Source organism: Diadema setosum, chromosome 1 (genome assembly GCF_964275005.1).
Source record: "Diadema setosum chromosome 1, eeDiaSeto1, whole genome shotgun sequence".
Classification (NCBI taxonomy): domain Eukaryota; kingdom Metazoa; phylum Echinodermata; class Echinoidea; order Diadematoida; family Diadematidae; genus Diadema; species Diadema setosum.
In genome coordinates, this window is record NC_092685.1 from 24,660,457 (window position 1) to 24,682,543 (window position 22,087).

Below are 22,087 nucleotides of genomic sequence, written 5' to 3' on the forward strand. Positions count from 1 at the left end.
AACGAGGTTGAGGTCAAATTCAATTGTGGAAAGCTAGCCGACCCTTTCCTTGCTCAGTCTGTCCATGCGTAGCATCCCTGGGCACTGACCCTGCTCTGAACTGCCCTTGCTCAAAGCCCGTTCTGTTCTTGCTTATTCACTAGCGCCCTCTATAGTTGACTCATGCGTTAACGTTTTCAACATACTGAACAATTAATTCGACCATGTTACTATGCCGTCAAAGATCTCCCCCTCTCTCTCTCTCTCTCTCCCTCCCTCCCTTCCTCTCTATCAATTGATTAATCAATTTATTTAATAATTTCATTTATTTGTTTTGTTTCAGTAGGGGTAGCTCTGTCAGTAGCTACAAACACTGTTATTCTCAGAGGCCCTACACATACATCACAATATACAAATATAGAGTCATGAAAAAACAGAAGAAAGAAATAACATAATACATAATACAGTTACAGTAAACTTACTTGTAGGCTACAAGAAGGCCACATTGTTAAGTATTGCGGAGACAGACAAAATCATAAATAACTTCATTTTTGCCATTATAATTCACTCAGAAATAAAATATAGGGATCTCAAAAAAATTTTTAATGTCCAAAATACAATTCAATACATACATAGTTGTATACCCTAATACATACATAGTTGTATACCCTGCATATTTCCTAATTTTCTTCATTTCACATCATGAAAAAGATAAGGAGTTGCATGAATGTAATATGCTGTGGAAAAAAAATATACTAAGTAATGCATAATTCATTATCCCAGAATAATGCATTTCATATAAACATTATTTTTTAATTACAGACATCATAAAATTATCTAAACATTACCAAATATCATTTAATACACCTGGGTTATAAACCATAATGGAATGAAACTGTACGTATGTATGTATGTATGTATGTGTGTATGTATATATGTATCTATCTTTTTATATATTATATCATCCGAGATGCATAATAATCTATTACCAAACTTCATTTTTTTTTTAGAAAGAAAAAAAGAGAAAGTTATGCTAGCATCAAATGTTCACACATCACACTTATCACTCCCAAAGAAGAAGAAAGATAATTTTGGTCACATCCCCATATACCAAAGCTCCTACCAGCTTTGCATATACATTGTACCTACATACTCTTTATTAGATAACATTATTATCAGTGCAATTTCCCTGCCCTATCCCCATCCTTGACATTGAGATTGCACCATCATTTCCCTGTCCCTTTCTAAACACACACTCACACACACACACACACACACACACACACTTTAATCTGAGAAACCCAAAACCAACGAGAAATAAAGACTCAAATCAAATGACAAGAGTATTCTTTTTTTTTCCCAAAAAAAAGCATTGTATTATACGACTGCAATCAGGTTTCTGCCACACAAGTATAAAACTGACAGAAAGTCTGGCAAAATGACCATAATCCTGTCAAAATACATCTTCATGAATGAAACTAGTGAAAAAAAGAAGAAGAAAACTTTCATCAGTTCTGGAGAGTTCACAGTATCTATACATTTGAATGAAAAAAAAAAAAACATTTGCAAAATAGTACATCCACGCTGATACAAAAATTTACACATTCCGTTCAGGTTAACAATTTTTGACAGACACATATATCTATTAAGAACCACAGTACAAAAGGGTAACATATAATAATAACAGTTAGTTTTTATAATACAGCACATTCCATACTCTTTTTAAGTATCTCAATGTGGTTCAAAGACTATTATTACCCCTAAGTTTTACAAACTTTGTGAATTTATCTGCACGGATCAGTTGTTTCAGTGGGTAAAAGAAAGAAAAACACAAACTTTTAGTATACATTTTGAATGCAAGACCCTCCTGCGTGTTACACTTGTATAAGCAAACATAAGAGTTGACATTATGACAATGTAAAATACATACAGTAATTCTGAATACCTTAGGATAACATGACTATCATAAAAAGTGAATAAAAAGGTATCTACACGTATTACTGCGAGCAGAGAACGGAAGGATGATTAGGAGATACTGGATACCGAGGCGTCTTCTAGAGCAAGCTGGATTAAAATCATTACCCAGGGCATAAAGATAATATGAACAGAAATAATTTGCCCTCGTGTGTAAACGTGTGCATTACCTACACCTTTAAGAAGTTCTCAGCTGAACTCTTTTGTTTGTGTAAAGACTTCAGAATTTGGACAAAATTCATTTTATTATTCAAACAAAAATTTGAGGTGACAGACTAATTTGGTGAAAAAGACTTGTCTTGTGCCATCTCCATTTTGTGCAATCTGATGTTGAAGTTGGAGTTGTGGATTTCAGGTTGCCTGTCTACTGTTCCCAAAGAATGGCACAAACAAACTGTCACTCAATGTGACATGCTGATTATGACCGCTTTCCACAGATACTTCTCAAGAACTACAAACAAAAAGGTAGACAGAAAATGTGGTCACACACTCTCACACCAGCCACAACTTAAATGATATTTAGCTTTGGAGCCAATGGATTAATTGCTTCCGCCAAGGCAGGAGCTTATGTTTTCATTACCGTTTGTTTGTTTGTTAGTTGGTTAGTTTGTTTGTCCATGCGCAAAGTATCTTAAAAAGTTGTGAATGGATTTAAATGAAACTTGCCGGAAAGGTTGAGAATGACAGAGGGAACAGATTATTAAATTTTGGTAGTGATCAGGAAATTTTCATAGATCTCATGAAGGATTTTCGATATTTTGGCAGGTAGGGTCAATAAATTTGGGAGTTCAAGCTGCGCATTTTTTAGCTTTTCATATGCGCACTAAAGTGCAGGCTCTAGTTTCTGCTAGAGCAAGGTGTGCCACACAGCTGAGGATTACTGACGTAACAAAAGGCTTCTATATTGGAAATCTGGCGATTTTCAGTATGCATACGTGTGGGTGAAAATCACTGATCTCTTTGGAAGAACAAGATCATTGGTGGAAAGTAGCTGCTTGGCGGAGGTCTGCGCTCTCAGACTGCTTCTCTAGTTTCTTGCTGTTTTCTGAATACAAACGTACATGTAGGGCAGGAGGTTGGGGTGTGTGCGGGTGTGGGTAGGAAGGGGGTTACAGAGACTAGACAGGCATCAGATTAGAATGGATGAGTTTATCTACATAAATTAAGAAATAAGGACAATGAGTGTCTATGAATACAATTCATCAGCTTTATGGACCAATCTTTAGGTGGATGCAATCAATGGACATCAAGGAATTGCACAAGAATTAGGGCAAACATCATCACACAGTTCATGAAACAAAGATATCAAGTCCTCATGGTTAGATTCACTCTAGCAAAATTTGTACCTAGTGGATATTTTTAATTTAAAAAAAAAACATTTTTTTTAATACACCTTCCACAACAGACTTTTGATAAAGAATCATTATAAAAGGCCCTTTTCCATATATGTAAATTAGCAAAAAATATACACAGTAGGCAAATTTCTTTGAACACTGATTATTATAAACAGTATCAGCGAATCAAATCATACAAATATCATTCATATTCAGGAAAGGAAAAAGTAATCAAATTTTATTATAGCAAAATGCAGCCATCACCGAACAGTTGACGTCATAGATGTTCTACATTTGCCATTTAAAATGTTACAAGGGCTGCAATATATATCATCTCCTACTGAATTTGAAAGCATACAAATAAATGTGACATCAGCATAAAATCACTCAGATGCGCACGCACACACACAAACACATACACTGTTCACACAAAAATATGCACTCACAACTGCTATGAGATTCTGTGCACAAAGTAATCTTTGCGGTCTCAATCCTGGTTATGTTAACAATTCATGTTGAAACATATACACCAAGATGTCATTCGACAAGAGTTCCTGTCTCAAAAAGGGCAAAAGTGAAATAAAAGCTAAGCAACGGAATGACTCTCTACTCCTAAAATTTGTCCCCCCCTTTTTTTTTTATAGATGCAAATACGTGCGATAATCTGTTGAAGAACTGTGGCATGAAAGTCTTTACTTTTGGGACATCCATCCAAAGCCTCCGCTGATACTAAGTCCTCTGTCATGATTGGGGCATTTGCTAATTCTCAGTCTAATACACTTCAAGGTCTACCGGAACTCACAAAACACTTGCTAAGATTCTACCGTAAAAACTGACATTTTTCAGTACTGATGATACATACAATCTACTCTTGTTGCAAGGATTAGACAAATAGACACAATAAAAAAAAAAAAAAAATGAGTACGTTTGTTGTAAAATATCCCAGTATCTCATCACAAATGCTGTGGTATAACCCCCCAACCAATACATTATACGGCTGCCTCGAAATTATATAAATAACAAACCACGTAGTTAGCATATATACTGAACGCTCCTCAGTAAACTGCATTATGTTGGCCTTGGGCAGTGTGAAAGATGGGCTTGGCGATGTGATGGCAACAGTGCCGCCATATATGCGAGCATTTCTTTCAAACACTCCACCTTAGAATGCTTCACCCTACGTCTTTGACCACAAACTGGGTGGTGAATGATGAGACAATGTGATTGGTTAAAATTCTACGTGCAGGGATGCCTGTTAGAATGAAAGGGAGGGCCTGAAATACATCGAAATGAAGCCTCATTGTACGACAAAGAGCCTGATTTTAAAATACTACCAGGGCCTGAATTTAGGCTTTTGCCTGACAACTGACATCACTGCATGCCACATGCCAATTTATCTGGGCTTTTCAAAAGATTTTGCTGACCATGCCCACTGTGACTGAGCCTCTATCTGACTTAATGCACATGTGAATGCAAGAATAAAAGTCTGAAACCAACAACAACAAAACTTTCACTTGTTCTGAAAATGGAAGGATACATTAAGTTCTATTTTTGCAAAACATCTTTCCATAGCTTCATACAGCAGCCTGTCTAGCTACCATCAGCTGAAAAAAGTGAACCAAATAATGCATCCTGCTATATAATGCCACTTCTCTCCAAAATTTTTCTGGGAGGAGATCTGAATAAATAAACCAACTACATGTACTCTCGTGAGCTTGACTTCTCACAAAATGGATTATGATACGGAGATAGTAAAAGAAGCTACCAGTACTTTTTCGTTTCTTGTATAGCACAACATCTGATGTGCAATGAAAGAATCTTGGCGAAAATAATGACATTTGTATTTAAAAGCTTTTACACTGCAATGGCAGAAAAAAAAATCTGATGAGGGCTTTGTGCAGGAATTGCACAGTTTCTGAGAGCCTCAAAACACAACATATGGTATGCGAGAATCCTTCTATTTCCCCGAGAAATAAAAAGGCAAATGTTTAAAACTTTAAACTAGGTTGCAGGCCAGTGGTGCTTGCATAAGGTTTTAAAGTCAAAGACTTTTGATGTGACAAACAATCCCATTTCACAAAATGAATGGCCACGGGAAAGACAAGCAACAACATCAATACACATTTTGTCAACAGAAAAGTTTGCACAGGTCGAGTGCAATCAAGAATGCAATCAAGTACTTTTAGGGGAAAATGAGCAATTTGCAGCATTTTTTTTTTTTTTTTTTGTCTCACAAAATTCTGTTTTCATAATATGTTGGGTCAAACTTAGTTGCCACAATGTTAGTTGTCTATCTAGTTGGAAGGAAACAAACCACCATGCATGAATATCATATGTCAGCTGGTGAGAAGCAATGCACCATGCAAAAGTGATAAAAGCAATATCTATCATATATTCTTCTTGAGCCATTAGCAAATTTTGTGGCTTTTTCGGCATGTTGATGAATGTTACTGACACCTTAGATTTCGCACACTTGGTGCAAATAGAATTGTCAGATATGATTAAAATAATACTGACAATTAATCCCAAGTACTGTCTCGGTCCATTCACATCCTGTTTGTTTCTCATCAATGAATATGGATCGGATTTCCTCAAAAGATCTACCCTCACGGCTCTCTTCAGTCTAGCACCTTCACTGGTGATATACCCATGTTTGCTAGTCGGTGGTTTTTACTCCCAGTACAGACCTCTTACAATAAAGTTCTCCCTAATTCAGTATGTTCTAGTCAAATGTGTCTTGGAACATCAAAGGAAGATGCTCCAATTTTGCACTGATGCTACTGCATATTCCTCACACATGTCATAGACAGAATTCTCCAAGAACTCAAATCAATCTCGAAACACAATTTGAAGAAAAAAAAGCATCAACGAAAGCAAATTGATTCAAACAAAGATTTCATCTGCGAAGCAATCAAGAAGATTTCAAGCATTCGATGTGCGGGTATCAGAGATGTTGAGGGGAAGGATGAGGTACATGGTAGGGTGGTGTTCAGTCAGCTTTGGTTTTGGTATCTGTCTTGTCTTCTATCTGACGACGGGTTGAGTACTTGACACCAAGTAAATCGCCAACCTCATCTAAGATCTGTAAGGCCTGGAATCAAACACACATAATAGCGTCTACACATCATTATCAACTCTTCTGAAATGATTCAATCATACTGAATAAATAGATAAGTAAACAAATAAAAAATGCACACTCAAACTCTCAGACCATCATAGGCAACTTCTAAAATATATAAAACAAGAGACACTAAACATAATGAGAAAATGAAAAATACATCCATAAAAACTGCACTTACTAACAGCTTGGTAAATCTTGATAAGGTAAATGAAATTTTGCATCGTGATTAAAAAAAAATATATATATATGCAGCATACAGCGCAAGACAAATCATAGGAACAGTTTCACAAAAATAAAGCTGGAATAACAAAAAAAAAAATATATCACTTGGCTGCAATTGAAGCACATTGAATTTCCAGATGGCTCCACGCCTAAACAAATAAATGGAATGCGACCATGGGCATCTCAGCATGCGGATCCTACTGTGGTGAGTTGCATTGTGGGATAAAAACTTAATGGTGTCCTCTCGTGCCTATGGAACTCCCTCCCATCTTTTCTTCGTGAAATTGACAAACTGGATCACTTCAAAGCCTCACTCAAAACTCACATTTTTCCGCAGGCATTCAATTGCTAACTGTCTTGGAGGAGTCTGCGCTTTGAATGTTTCTATAACAGATATATGGCGCCATACAAATGCTGTGGATCATCATCGTCATTAACACACACGGCGCAGGGCAAATTATTGTTTATTCATTATTGTTTATCATTATCATTATAAGAGTTTGAAAAAATATCAAGCACGATTAATTTCACATTGTAATAAGTATCGCAAGAGTTAATTTGTGTGTGTGTGTGTCCACACACAAGAATTAACAGTTATCACATCACACTGCAAAAATAAATTTTCAAACACCGTTAATTATGGGTGTGTGAGAAAGTGGCTTCTGCCTCCTCTCAACTCACCTCTTCCAGCATTTCCATGGAGTGGGCAGCTGACAGGCATATCCGCGCCCTCCCCTCAATGATAGGCGTGGCCGGGAAGCCAACCACAACAACAGCCAGGCCTCGCTTGCGACACTCCCGGGCAAAGCACCTGTGTGCATGCATGAGGGGGGTAGGGCAAGATTTTATTTGCAGATCATTTGAGGAGATGTTTTGTTAATTTTTCAACTGACTTGTCAAAGCAACATCAAAGTACCATTAAAATACTGCTAACAATCATGAAGTGATGATGCAAGATAATTCTCTCTCCAGGGACAATTCTTTCCCTACATGCAGGTGTACGACACACTGATTACGGTGACTGAGTACATGTTTTACGTTTGAGAATCATATACATTAACAAGACACTATTAAAAGATTGACAAGTCATCATAATGAGACATTGGGTCTGTAAGAAGTCGTCCAAAGCAGATATCGCTTGAACCAAGGATAAACTTAGTGTTATTGTTTGAAAACACAAGTGTAAACAAGACATGATTGCTATTGTTTCAAGTCATGTGGTTCAACATTATCACATGCATACCCACACACACATACACACACACACACATGCATACAGACTCTCCAAAGAACGAATGACATTTCTTCATCTCTGGCAAATGTGGCATTCTGAAAAGGTTGGGGTGGGGGGAGGAAGGGGAGGGAGGAGGAATCCTTTTTTTTCTCACCCAATTTTTGCAGGCATGTAGAGCAGGATAGGCACAACCGGTGAGTCGTCATTCCCGTAGACGATGAAGCCCATATCCCTCATGCGCTTCCTGAAGTACTGTGTGTTCCTCTTAAGGGCCTGGATTCGTTCTTGGCCTGCGGGGAATTGGAAAATAGAGACAAGTTGTTACATTTCACTCAATGAAGAGCCACTTCCATGGATGCAATGTATCATAAATCCCATGATTAGGAAAATGGACCACTTATTTACTTGTCAAGTGTCTTCTTTTTTTTTCTTTCTTCTTTTATAAAAAAAACTCAAACAGTGTGCATCAGTATGAGTATCGGAATGAGAAAAACATGACATGCTAGCATGACATGATCTCTTTTAGCAGATGATTGGCAGAAAACATGAGGATTACCAAGATGAGCCAAGCTCTATGAATTTGAACTTACTTTTATAGTCTTACCTTAGGAGTATCAGATTGGAATTCTCTTTTCTTAGATGACATGATTCTCACAATTGTTGACATGCTGGCTATCTTTGTGACCATGATTTTCATTTAATCTTAAATGCCAGATTGGCTGATATTTGCACATATAATGAATACATTTTATAATGTGCAGAGTGAACTAGAAATGTCGCTACGGCGACTGGTATGCCTCCGCCATAATGCATGGTTCTCCTAATAGGTGTATAGTACAATGTCTTGACAATGTGTGATGACAGTTTCACACAATTGGCAAAATATTAAAATGACAGGTTTGCCACAAATGTGCTGAATGTTCACTTTCCTAGAACTAGGTTCAATTGGATGAATGATTAAAACATCAGAGTGCAGATATTTGGGGAACTGATGATTTTATTTGACTTTTGACCCTTTTATAAGTTTATGCATTAAGTAATTTTCAAGGCATTGAGAAAAAGTATAATTTCAGTATCAAATGGTAAAATAGTATAATCTAAACCTGGCCTTTGACCTTTGACCTCACAGTTCCAAAGAGAATCACTATTAGGTAGAACATGCATAAATATGTAAGTTTCATGATGATATCTTGAGTTACTTTCGAGATATGGAGGAAAAAGTGCAATTTAGCACTTTCACTTGACCTTTGATCTTTTGACCTTTGACCTTTTGGCAAGAAACTTCCCACAGAATATATATTGGGTAATACATGCATACATCAAGTTAAAAAAAAAATCCTTCAGGCATTGCATAAATATAAGGAAAGTAGTGATATTTTGAGGAGTTGACCTTGACCTTTGACCCCCTGACCTTTGACCCATGACCCCCAACTTCCCTAGATAATCACTGCCCATCGGTATACATATATACTAAGTTCCATGAAGATACCTTGAACCATTTGCGAGATATGGAGAAAAACATGAAATTTCAACCTTTTTTCCCACAAAATAACCTATGACCTTTGACCTTTGACCCTGTGACCCTAAAATCCAAACAAAGTATTATCCCCCCAGGATATACCCTCATACCAAGCTTGATGTAAAACCACCACATGGTTCTTGAGATATCGACAAAGACAAAACGGGACGGACATACGGACGGACGACCCGAAAACATAATGCCTCCGGCCACTTCGTTGGCGGAGGCATAAAAATAGAACCACAGGACCATCAAAGACTATAGAAGAGAAGTTGGTCCAGGTCTTACTTACCCACTGTGGTTCCATCTTTGCCCATGATGGTCTTCAGGGTACTTAGGACCTGCTCCACCACTGGTGCCGGAGTGGAGCTGGCGTAGGTGGAGCTGTGGGAATGGATCCTGATGTGATCCACCATGTTCTGCCAGGATGGAGACACAGGTGGAAATAGAAGAACAATCAAGATTCAATCCTTGGTTTTATGGTGACAATATTCACAATTCAGTTTTGCAGGATAAACTATGTTTGCACATAAAACACTGCATCTACAGTGAAACACTCGGCCAACCACCGAACAAACATTTTGATGGTGAAATAGCAATTTACTAGCCGACTTTTTATCAATGACATTTTTATTTCTTATAATACATTTCTAGTCATGTCATGCCCTTGGGCAGAGCAAAGTGCCACACCTCTTTGGCGGGTAATACCAGGTATCCCCCCATACACCTCAGCTTGTGAAAGTCCTTTCACATCATTCTAAACACATAACATGGAATAGGGCATATATGAATGCATTTCAAACTAGTTTAAAGTGTCAGCTATCGACGAGACATAAGGCCATGTTTGAGCCTTGTAAATATTCTTGTCATGTCTTACTCCAGTCAATGTTACACCTTCCTCTTCAAAAGAATCACGAGGAAATGTCCATGGGCTCAGCTTACCTTGGATCCAGCAATGTACCCTCCTGCTCCACCAAAACTCTTCGTGAACGTGCCCATCATGATGTCCACATCCTTTGGGTTCAGACCAAAGTATTCGATGACACCCCGCCCCGTCTCTCCAATGGCGCCGATGCTGTGGGCCTCATCCAGGTACAAGTAGCACTTGTACTTTTTCTTCAAGGCAATGACCTCGGGTAACCTGACAACTGACCCCTCCATGCTGTAGGGAGGAGAAGGAAAGGAGGGGATCACAAGGAGGGGATCTTATCACAAGTCCTCTCCACTCAGAATGTTTGGAGGGCATTTTCTGCTCCTGCTTCTCCTACTATTACTACTGCGCCATCTTATTATCATCATCATCCTCACCGTCGTCACCGTCATCACCATCATCACCATCATCACCATCATCACCATTACCACCATCACCATCATCACCACCACCACCATCACCATCATCACCACCACCACCACTATCACCATCATCACCATCATGATCATCATCACCACCACCATCACCATCACATCACCACCACCACCATCATCATCATCACCATCATCATCACTTGGTTATCCAAGTACCTGTATATTCCTTCCACAATAATGAGAATCTTCTTCCAGGGACGATGGGTCCTGGGTTGACCGTCGACGATTGCTTTCCTCAGCAGCTTCTCCAGGCTCTCCATATCTGTAATCATCAAGAAATGAATATATTAATTTCGCAAACCACTTCCCAGAGAGCAAAGTACATTAAGAAAAACAAATAATGATAATAAATTATACATTGTACTGTAAAGTACATCAGGCGCTCTTGCAGCACAATGATATTTGCTCTTTACAAATATGTGTATCATCATCACCACATAATGACAAAGATTCATGCACAACTTCTTTTTTCCCAAAAAAAATTGCTGTTATTTTCACATCATTGGTTTATTTAGGAACATGGAAGAGACTTGTTGAGTCGAATCATGTTAAATCATATCGACATCATGTTGCACTCCTCTGCTTCCATTACCTGGACAATATTTTCTGGTATCGGGGGGGGGGGGGGGGGGGGGAACTCTCGGTATTGCATACCAAGTTTTATAATCTGATACTGCGCAAAATATGTTTTATAATGGACAAACAAAAAATTTCAGGTCAGCTGACTGCTAATGTACCGAAGATAACCTGACAGCCCCAAAATCATATCTGTTTGCATCAATGAACAAGAGCATCATCCACACACACACAAACACTGGAATGGGGGTGGGGTGGGGAGAAGTTAGGGGGTACTCACTGCAGACTGGCAAGAAAAAAATATTTTCTGTCCCTTTATACGTTGTCTCCTCAACACTGCTTTCATTGTAGTCGCATGTATTCAAGTCCATTGTAAAGATTGCAAGTCATCTGGCATACAGCACAGCTGCCTTCTTTTAACTCATGTATGGGGGGGGGGGGGAACCCAGGTCACAGCAACCATTGAAACTCTGGAACAAAGCTGCGTGGTGGGGGGGGGGGGGGAAGAGCGTTTAAAAGGCTGAACTCACTATTGTGCTCAAAGACTCTGACAGAGGCCCCAGACAGCCGAATGCCGAGAACCAGCGATGAATGGTTCAGTCTGTCACTGACTATGAGGCACCCCTGGGGCAGGTCGAAGGATAAAAAGAGTTGGAGTGAGTGACATGAGGTTAAAAAGAGCCTCTTATTGCTAGTTCTGCTGTCATAATGTTTGACAGTCTGTAAAAAAGAAAATACCATTAAAAAATGTCTCATAGCAACAAAGAAGATTTCTTCCAATCTCTCTTTCTCTCTATAAAAGGAAATTGTGAATTCTTCTTTTCAACTGAGTTGGTTGCACTATTTATCTCTTTCTCTCTCTAAAAAAAAAAACTAAAACATTTTCAGTTTTGTTGTATGTTAAAGACAAACATCTTTGTTATCGATAAGAGATGACTAAAGTTGTTTTTGCCCATGGGTAGGTAATGCATACTGACCATGTTTACCTTCAAATCACACTCAGTATATAATGCTTGACATGCAAAATCATACACTCATGCCACATTTTCTGCTGAGCTTTGCAGTCCTTTTGCTTACACATACCTGTGACACATTAAAGATATAATCTTTTTATTCCCTTATGAGAGCTAGCATTTTTTTCTCTAAACTTGAGAAGGAAAGACAGGGTTTATTCTTCCTTTGCCAATAAAAGAGCTATAGTTGTTTATAAGGGTGTGTTCTGCAGTAGGAGTTCGGTTTATGTACAGTTGTGGGCAGACTGGTTTTGGCTTTATTTGCAAGAAAAAAAAAATCCATTTAGAAAATAAGCACCCTTCAGTTACACCCTGCTAATACATAAATCTCTCACAAGTATGGCCAGTTATCCTTCAAAACCTTGATAAAGCCAAACATTCAAACAACTGAAAAGTAAGTCATATGACTAGGTTTTACTGTGTGACCAATTCTTTCCATAACAATGCGCTACAAAATAGGGCCTCTTGCACTGTACTTGTACCATCGCACATCCAAATTGTGAACTGATCTAGCTGGATTCTTTCAGAGTTTACACACCCATAATCATACGGATCTATCTATGCCCGAAACCATCCAAACAGTATGGCAGACACACAAGACAGGGCTACACACTAACACATTTTTTTTTCTACTGGTCCAACATGTCTGTTAGACCAGTAGGTACCCAGTTTTTCCATTTTTTTTTTAATTGGTCCATTTCTGAAAAAAAGTTTCTGGTCCGACAGTGATTTTTACTGGTTTTGGACCGTTAGACCAGTGCCAATGTGCAACCTTGCATAAGACAACATGTACCTTCCCCATGAGGCTGGGAATGTTGAGGGCATTGGTGGCAAAGCCCATGCCGAACGTGATGGCATCTTCCTGTCCACAGAACTCTGCTATGTGCCTCTCTAGGTCTTCATGTATGGCCAGGTTACCTGGCAACCAAATCAAGAAAAAATGACAATAAGAACAAACAATGATGAAACTGATGGCAAAGACCATGATCTGTCAATTTGTCTCCCTCTTTTTCCTTTTTTGAATGTGTACAAATGACTGAGCAATGTCAATGCCAATAGTTGTCTCCTTTCACACTGATTGCAATGGAGGTGTTCAATTCATACCGGTACTCCCTTCAATCACGGTACAACAAGCAACTATATGAGGAGTTTGTGATCTTTATGTACTGCCACCTGGAATGTCTAGGCAGTACTACATTCATTGAGAGAAACTGCCTATTAACTGTTACTAACATATACGCACAACATAAACTGCCAAGTTTGGGAAAGTGTGTTAGTATTGATGTCACTTTTTCAACTGTTCTCATTCTGAATGACTTGGATATATCTTGACTTATATTTTCACGACTTTCTTTTCCAAATTTGATTTCACATTTTCTTCGAGGTAATGCCCCTTGAGAATTTTGTAACGAGTCTTTTATTCAAGTAATGACATTCAAAACCTACACACAACTGCTGACGATTTTGAAAGAGAAACACACCAAATTGTTTAGCATGACCAACAATGGAGCACATCCGAACATACCTAATTCTTGCCTTGAGCTGCATACCCCATTACCATAGTAACGAGTGGTATTTTCCACGGCATCTGTTCTTGGGCCGCGGTTTTCTGCAAATCCCAGATAATTATAGGACCCAATGTTTATTGCTGGCTTGGTGGTCCCAGAGTGCCTGTGTTGTATTTGGAAGAAGAATACTAAGTCAGATTGCAGATAAACATCTATTACAGTTTCTCTTCTTTAATCTCTTTCATCTGACAAGGTTCAATGAGATATTATCATCAGAATCAGTTTACATTGTCTGAAATCATTGGTTCATTTCTGTCTCTTAACGGTCAGCTAGTCAATCAAATAAAAGCCATGGCCATTGATTGTGGTTCAGGTCATCGTAAATTAATAGAAAAAAAAAATCCTGACCTTTTGCAAAATTTTCAATGTAAAATGAAGAGAGGCTTCAGTTAATGGTGTACAAATTAACTGAATTTTTTTTTTTTCAAAGTTCTGAAAATACATAGCATATCTCCAACAGTCAATCATAAATCAAGCCAACTGGTCTTGTTACGATATCTTGCACGATGGACTTAAATGTGTACACCATATTCTGTGATTAAGTGAATATGCTCCTTCGTGAGACTCTGTAATTACATTTTACTTATTTTTTAAACCAATCAGTTTAAGAAATTATGGAGATTTGAAACAAACTGAGATATCACAACAACAAAATTTGCAAATCTTATTGCAAAAAAACCCTCAAAACCTTCATATCACTCTAATAAAAGAAGATATCTACTGTCAGAGATGAAGGTCTCTACACAAACGACTGCTCCGGAAATATCACAATTGAAATTACTTGTAAGGAAAAAAAATGACAAGTAATAATAGCAGGGTGGTCCACAACTTGAAATTTTAGCATACTGTTGCAAGCTCTGAATGTGAGAATATTGCAGAAACTGTATGTGCGCTGAGGGCACATCACATTTCCCGTTGTGCAAATTACATTTCATGTTCTGTCTCATGTTTTGTGTACAAATTTTCTAAGTAGTTCGATATTTTTCAAGTTTTGTACATGTTTTTCACATTTTTGATTATACACTTTATTCAGAGCAAGTTGCCAATTCTGGAGGATGTTGCTCAACAACTGGAGCACGTTGCAGCAACTTGCTAAAACCTCTTGTGGACCACCCTGCAACAGTTATTCTTTTTTTTTCTCCTGTTCAAGAAACAAAAAGCAGGTGGCACATACTTGAATGACCAGAAGTGGTCATCGCTGTACCGCTCCCATAGATCAAACTTGGCCCCGGGCAGGCTGGCTATCGGCACGTTCCAGTTATCTCTCAGCTTGCGGTACATGTGACGAGTGAAGAAGCTGTCAAAGTCCTGGTACAGCGGGACGAAGGACTGCATGGAGAGACAGGAATTGCATCCACAGCACTCATATTACCGAAGAAAACTCAAATCAGGCATTTGACACATATCAGCACAGAATGTATGTGAAATCCAACACTAGTAACATCTCTCAAAAATGACCACTGGTATAAATAAAATAGGAGCTACTGAAGAGAGTAAACTCTGCATAAGCTCAATATCAGTCAACAAACTCCTACTTTTATACAAAGTGTTGGTCATTACAGCGATCTTGAAAAAGTTGAAAACAGCGATTTGATAACGATTCCTTTCTTTTTAAATGCCCTTGTCAATTGTTGTCCTAAGCCCTGGGTACCTGTGGATGGATGGGACTTGCATGAGTTGCATTTTTATGATGTAAACACTACCCAGTCATGGAGCTGTCAAGTACCTGACAGAATGGGGCAAAATTTGTGTAGGAATTTCCGGCCCAGTCCTTAACAGGCGGTTCAGTAGTTGAGCAGAAATCCCCAACAGGTCGGGCTGTATTTGAGGCACTCAAAAATATACCTCAGTGTAAATATTTGTCCTTAAACCACGGTATCCCGACCCATCCAGCCAAAATTTATAAGTGAATTTCCTCTGACAAACCCCAGGACATTCTCCGACCCACCAAGGAAAAAAAAAAAGAAAGAAAAAGCTAAAATCCCTGTCCAACTTGGAATGGATGCAAGTCCTGGATGTCCCTGGGTACCTAGGGGTCAGGACTAAAATTGACAAGTGTGTTACACTTTCACATACACGTGTATTATATACAAATATTGAATGCATGTTATGCAAATTTTGGGTTGGCAAATATACACATTCCATATTGGACCACATAAAAATCTTGTATAGAAACATCAAGAAATGATGACTTGAATATTATGCGAGACTTCTCACAGAAATTGATCAAAACCTACCGCCAGCTGGGGAGACTCTTGGGCTGCCAGGTTTTTGGACAGCCCCAGATTTCGAAAGAAGTCCCTGACATAGCCGACCAGCGCCAAGACGATGTAGCCAAGGTAGGTCAGGAAGGCAGTGAGCAGAGTAGCCTCCTCGAAGGACTCACGGAAATTAGCTTGGTACGCCTGAAGAGAAACCAAACAGGGTAACAAATAGTCTAGTTTCTAGCCGTTTTTATTTCGTCTTTATTTCTCCGAGCTGCAGCTTACAAGTGTGTGCAGAAGCCCGCTGTATTGCGCTAAGCCGAGTGAGGGCACATACCCAGTGATTGCGACGCACGAAAAAGTTTTATTTTTTATTTTTTTTGGTAAACGGGGTCATAAAGTCTCAAAACCATCGGAGACCAGTTTTAACAAAATGATTACACAATCTTCAAATAAAGCCCTTCAACTTGTTCTGAAACAGTCATTCATCTATAACTCAACACCAGTTTTAAACCATTAACTAAAATGGACCATCAGGAGGGATCTCAAATTAGCATATATATGACATTGTACACAAATAGATGAACATGGTCGACGTTTAGTCATCTCACATATTTACTAGAATCCATGACAATGATTTATATTCCATGGAGCCCTTATGTTTTCCTCCAACAAAAACACAAAAACAAAATAAAAGATAAAATAAAAACAAACTAGAATAAAAAGGAACAGCCCCTCGAGACTTCATCCTATTTTGGCTGAAAAGTCATTGAGAGTAACAACATGTGATTGAAAATAAAATAAGCAATAAAAAAAATATTTCACCACTACATACTATTGTAGCATACACCACTCACTGTCATTGTGTGGAGCCAAACTAAACAAAAACATGTACAGTGTATTTTTCCATGCAGCAATCGTTCAAAGCAAGAGCATGCTCAGGACAGTAAATTTCAGTTATTGCTTGACCTTTTTAACCCCCCCCCCCCCGAAAAAAAGAAAGAAATAAAGAATGCACATGTATTTGTACAAAGTTCAAGTGTCGTGCAGGAAAAGGCTCTTTTGTGTTACTTGCATGACAGTTTAGTAGAGCATATTCACAGCTACCAGTGCACAATTGCCGGTCTGGCACTTTACGGCCCTATATTATCGGTGCAAGATTTTACCCCAATCGAGCAGTGCGTACGAATTTGAGTACCTATCATGCACCGCGGGTCGACAGCGTGTCTTCCGGCACTGTACTGTGTACAATGTACATGTGTGTGAGATTTCGCGTTGGGATGCAGTGTGTGTGAATCACGGCGTGCGTGTGCATAATGAAAGCTCGTACGGTACGCCACATGGTTGCTCTAATGCCCTTCCCTGTGCGGCAAGGTGTGATCGAGCGCCAGCAGACAGGGTGCTGTGCATTGGCACACAACGGAACGCAACGAGTGGTAAACTTCCGTGCTTCAATCATGATTTCAAATGAATGAATTTTGCGTTATATCTCAAGTAGGGAATCACTAATTAACCTATTGCAGAGGACATATTTCCACTCGCTGCTTTGGCGAAATTATTTTGTGGAATACTAATAAAAAATAAAAAATATCTTATCCTGATTTGTCAGTCTGTTAGTGTTTATTTCGTCTCTACACAGTTACCGTTTAACGAGCCCGACCAGACGCCGTGCGAAGTGTGTATAGGTTCTAGAGACTCAAGCTACCGATTTATGGGCAGCCACTACATGGACACACACACACACAAACACAAGCCTCGCCCGCGTGGTTGGTTTGCGCGATGGGGTCGGATCGGCACGCGAAATCGCGATCACACAGTGTTCGAAGTGTCTGCTAGCTCCGCAGAAGCGAGCGCAGTGAGTGAGGCGGGCTATTAGTGACCTTATCTCTTGTCAAACGGCGTTCCATACAGCAAGAGAAGCTCGCCAGCTGCTCAGTGCGTGGTGGTTCATGGGATAATACCTTGGCATACGGCGAATGAGGTACCGATAATATAGGGCCGTAAAGTGCACAATTGCCGGTCTGTATCTTGTCATTGGATATATGTTCTGCAGAGACTACCGTACATCTGGCTTCACAGAAACCTCCCCGGAGGAGAGCCGTAAAAGAAAAACAAAAACAAAAAACAAAATGAAAAAAAAAACCCTCCTCTGGACAGAGACCTAGCTAGGCGTACCACAAACATTATGGGTTGAATTCAGGCGTCTTGGAGTTAAAATGGCACACGTTGATGTTTAATGTTTATACACAAGACAACAAAGGAGTAAATTGACTAACAGTTACAGACTATTATACTCAGTAACTAACGTTAGATCTAAAATTAAACTTTACCAGTGCAAGAACTTAGGGTCACTGAGGTAACCAACAGTTCCTAGTGTTTATAATATATTAATTTATATTTTGTACAGAATCATAAACTTCACAGTGGAGTTGGATGTAGTGCATTGAAAACAAACAATCATAGGAAGACGGGCTGAGGTAGAGAAAGAGTTCTTGTTTGCATTTTTTGCTCCGTTTTTCGAGCTCAGTAACGTTAGTCAGGTGTACAACTGGGCTGTCACGGCGCCGCCGCCGCAGCTTGCCGAAACACTATCGCCCTGCATTCAGCCTGCTGCGTGCAGGTTTACAGGCTGGGCGTGCCATGGGCATGGTATATACAGTAACACTAGTCACTACGTCGCCAGGCAAGTGAAGCCGAACACACAAGTGATACAAACCTTTGGTTCGCATGGTGTAGAAGCAGTCGAATGAACTCCATTTGACTTGTGATGCCCGTTGGAATAAGCAACGCTGCCATTCTTGCCGAAATCTGAGAAATTCTTCCCATAAGGAGCTCCATTTCTCCTGTGTAAGGCCATCTTCTGGAAGTGTTTAGCGACTCTCTCACATCAGTTTACTACGGCTTACGCTATAACAGGGAATAAACCTTACATCATAACTCGCTCGATCGGCCCGAGCGATAAGCATCATGAATATGCATATTTTGCTGAATGAGGCCATACAGCGCACCTAACCACAGCACGGAGTTTCTCGCGTGCACATGAAGTAGCTGTACAAAAACAGTACTACTGACAGGTGCAATAATGAGCGCATCTAGGTAAAAAGTAAATCCCGAACAAAATCTTAGTAGTTGAAGAGTCGGAGTGGGATGTGCACGAAGTTGACAATCAGTTTTTGTATCCTCCAGAAACAGTACTTTCCGAAAGAAAAAAAGAAAAGAAAAGAAAAAGAGTGTATAATAAGAGAGAAAAACCCTTGGAACCCCCCCCCCCAAAAAAAAAAAATAAAATAAACAAACAAAAACCCAAACTCGACTTTGCCTATAACTACTAGTATACCTTGTACATATTCTATGAAAACAAAAAGGGTGAAAGAGACTGATGTGGATGAAACTCCATATGGGATTCGAACCAAACAGCTGCATGTACACTCTTTGATCATTGAACTAATTCACTTTAGGGCTTAAATAAACATTCATATATTACCCAAAGCAAGATACATGCATATTAATAAAGTTACTCATATACATGTTTCTTTTTTTCTTTTAAGTGCTTGCTCTGTAACATTTGCAGAACAAATTTTGTAGTAACTTGACAGTTATTATATATATATATATATATATATATATATATATATATATATATATATATATATATATATATATATATATATATATATATATATAATAACTGTCAAGTTACTACAAAATTTGTATATATATATATATATATATATATATATATATATATACATTGTATATAATATAAAACCGTACACACACACACATGTATATATATATATATATATATATATATATATATATATATACAATAATGAAGAAACAACCTGGAAATGCTTTTTTGGCTAATAAAGCACAAGTTTATTTGACTTCATTGCCCAAAAATGCATCACCAGTTTGTTTCTTCATTTCCTCGTGGAGCCAATACATGAGATCTCAACATACACACACACACACACATATCATATATATATATATATATATATATATATATATATATATATATTATGCACATCTAAAACATCTACGTACACTTGCTAGATATATTGTCACCATTGTCACCATCGACAGTACTTAAAAGCACCCCCCATAATTAATTGATGGCAAATAGTCTGAGAAACACAATAAAAACTGGTAGCTGAATGACTCCATGCCAACCCTCCCCCCCCCAAAAAAAAAAAAAAAAATATATATATATATATATATATATATATATATATATATATATATATATATATATATATATATATATATGTTTGTCTGGATGCCTGTGTGGTGGTAAAAAAAATGAAACAACAAAAACAACAACACACACACATATAAACACATCTCTCAAAAACTTACACAGTGTAGAGCATTCATAAGTATACATCATAAATAGGAAGTCTTCAAGTACAGTGCATTCAGTAAACATATCACATCTAGTTGTCATCAGCTAACATTTTATTTCTATCATTCACACATATTGACACTCACAGAAAGTCAAGGTGATATCAGTAGTTTTCAAATTGAATTCACATCCAAAGTATAAATATAAATCATACACTACATATTCCCACATAGACTCTAATAACTTGTAACTGTATTATACATTACAAAGCTTTCCACTGAGAATCAATACCACAGTATAACAGTATGAATACCGATGACATCTCTTGAGGTGACATGATGTAGTACAAACCACAAGCAATATTCTGTGAAATGCAAATACGGGGTCTGCCTACTCAAGCATTCAAACATTTCATCACAGGACTTCGTCTCTTCACATTAAACTTAGGAAATGACTACTCAAGCCACCTCTCACTTGCTAACATGGACCAATCAAAATTAAATGCTGCTGACTTGCAACTGACAATCAAAATAAAGCACAGTTTTATTAATACACGGTACTAGGAAATTAGGTCGAGTGTCTGCACTGGAAATCTATGCAATTGTGAATATGTACAAGTACTTTATGGCATCCATGCACTATGACATGGATGTTAAAGAGGATTAAAATTGATACAAAAACAAACAACACAGGCCTGCACAGAAATATTTCTATTCTATATCTTACAAGGCACAGATGAATCAAAATACAAGAAAAATCACCAACTCGCAAAACCAGAAAGTAATGTGTTGGCTTGTACAAGGTGTAATGGTACAGACTGCAGCTTTTTGAAAGACACAATTCGCTACTTATTTGATAAAGAAGATCAGGATCAACCTCCAATTTGAGCCAAGTTCTGACAGTCTATCTATGTAAGACACAATCATGACAACGACTTTTAAATCAAAATAAATTCCCCAAGAGTGCGGAAATTTGAAGAAAATTGCAGTGCTGAACCTGAGAGGGATTCAGATTGTAGTACAAGACCAGAATTAAAGCAAAAGATTGCCATTGGATCAATGTACTAGTACACATATCTTTCATCCAAATGATATGCCACATGTTCTCTCACAAACTTCAGTTCTGTTGAATTGGGTTATCAATATACATGTTTTGAAATAACTGTATGAATTCTACCGAGTTTAATTCCTTCATTATGAATATTACACAGTATCAATGTCTATGGTGATAAAAAGATGAGAAAGATGATTTAACAGTCTTGAATAGTAGGTTGTACACTGTGAAATAAACATTCACAAAATATCCCAGAGCAGAGAATGATTTACCCAGTACTGATTTGTACCTCTAGATAAACTTCACTCGGCATAAAATTTAACACCAGTGAAGTGATACTTTTACACCGGGTACATATACGCATCTGCCTACTCTCTCACAAATTTGACTTCCTTTCATGTCTCTGATCAATTTGTACATACGTTGAAGTTCTTCTTTATTCTTATTTTTTTTTGGTTCATTCAGGTTCCCTCGTATTGAAACCAAAGACTGTAGCACAAATTTCAACCTTTCTAACTTTGATCCTGACTCTGAATCTTGCAGTAATCCATTTTAATAGTGGTGCTGATGGGTTGTT

At 38.2% G+C, this 22,087-nt stretch overlaps 1 protein-coding gene across 1 annotated transcript; it reads right to left on the minus strand.

Annotated features, from left to right (window-relative positions):
• Window positions 1-5,532: 5,532 nt before the first annotated feature.
• LOC140228752 (serine palmitoyltransferase 2-like) lies at window positions 5,533-18,975 on the minus strand. The gene is made up of 12 exons (XM_072309031.1): window positions 18,826-18,975; window positions 16,143-16,310; window positions 15,080-15,234; window positions 13,863-14,008; window positions 13,131-13,255; window positions 11,855-11,948; window positions 10,905-11,010; window positions 10,326-10,545; window positions 9,676-9,802; window positions 8,019-8,154; window positions 7,312-7,441; window positions 5,533-6,378 (listed from the first exon to the last, which is right to left on the minus strand). Exons 1-12 carry the CDS (start codon window positions 18,964-18,966, stop codon window positions 6,277-6,279), a joined length of 1,650 nt encoding a protein of 549 aa, XP_072165132.1. The 5' UTR covers window positions 18,967-18,975; the 3' UTR covers window positions 5,533-6,276.
• Between the last annotated feature and the right edge of the window lie 3,112 nt (window positions 18,976-22,087).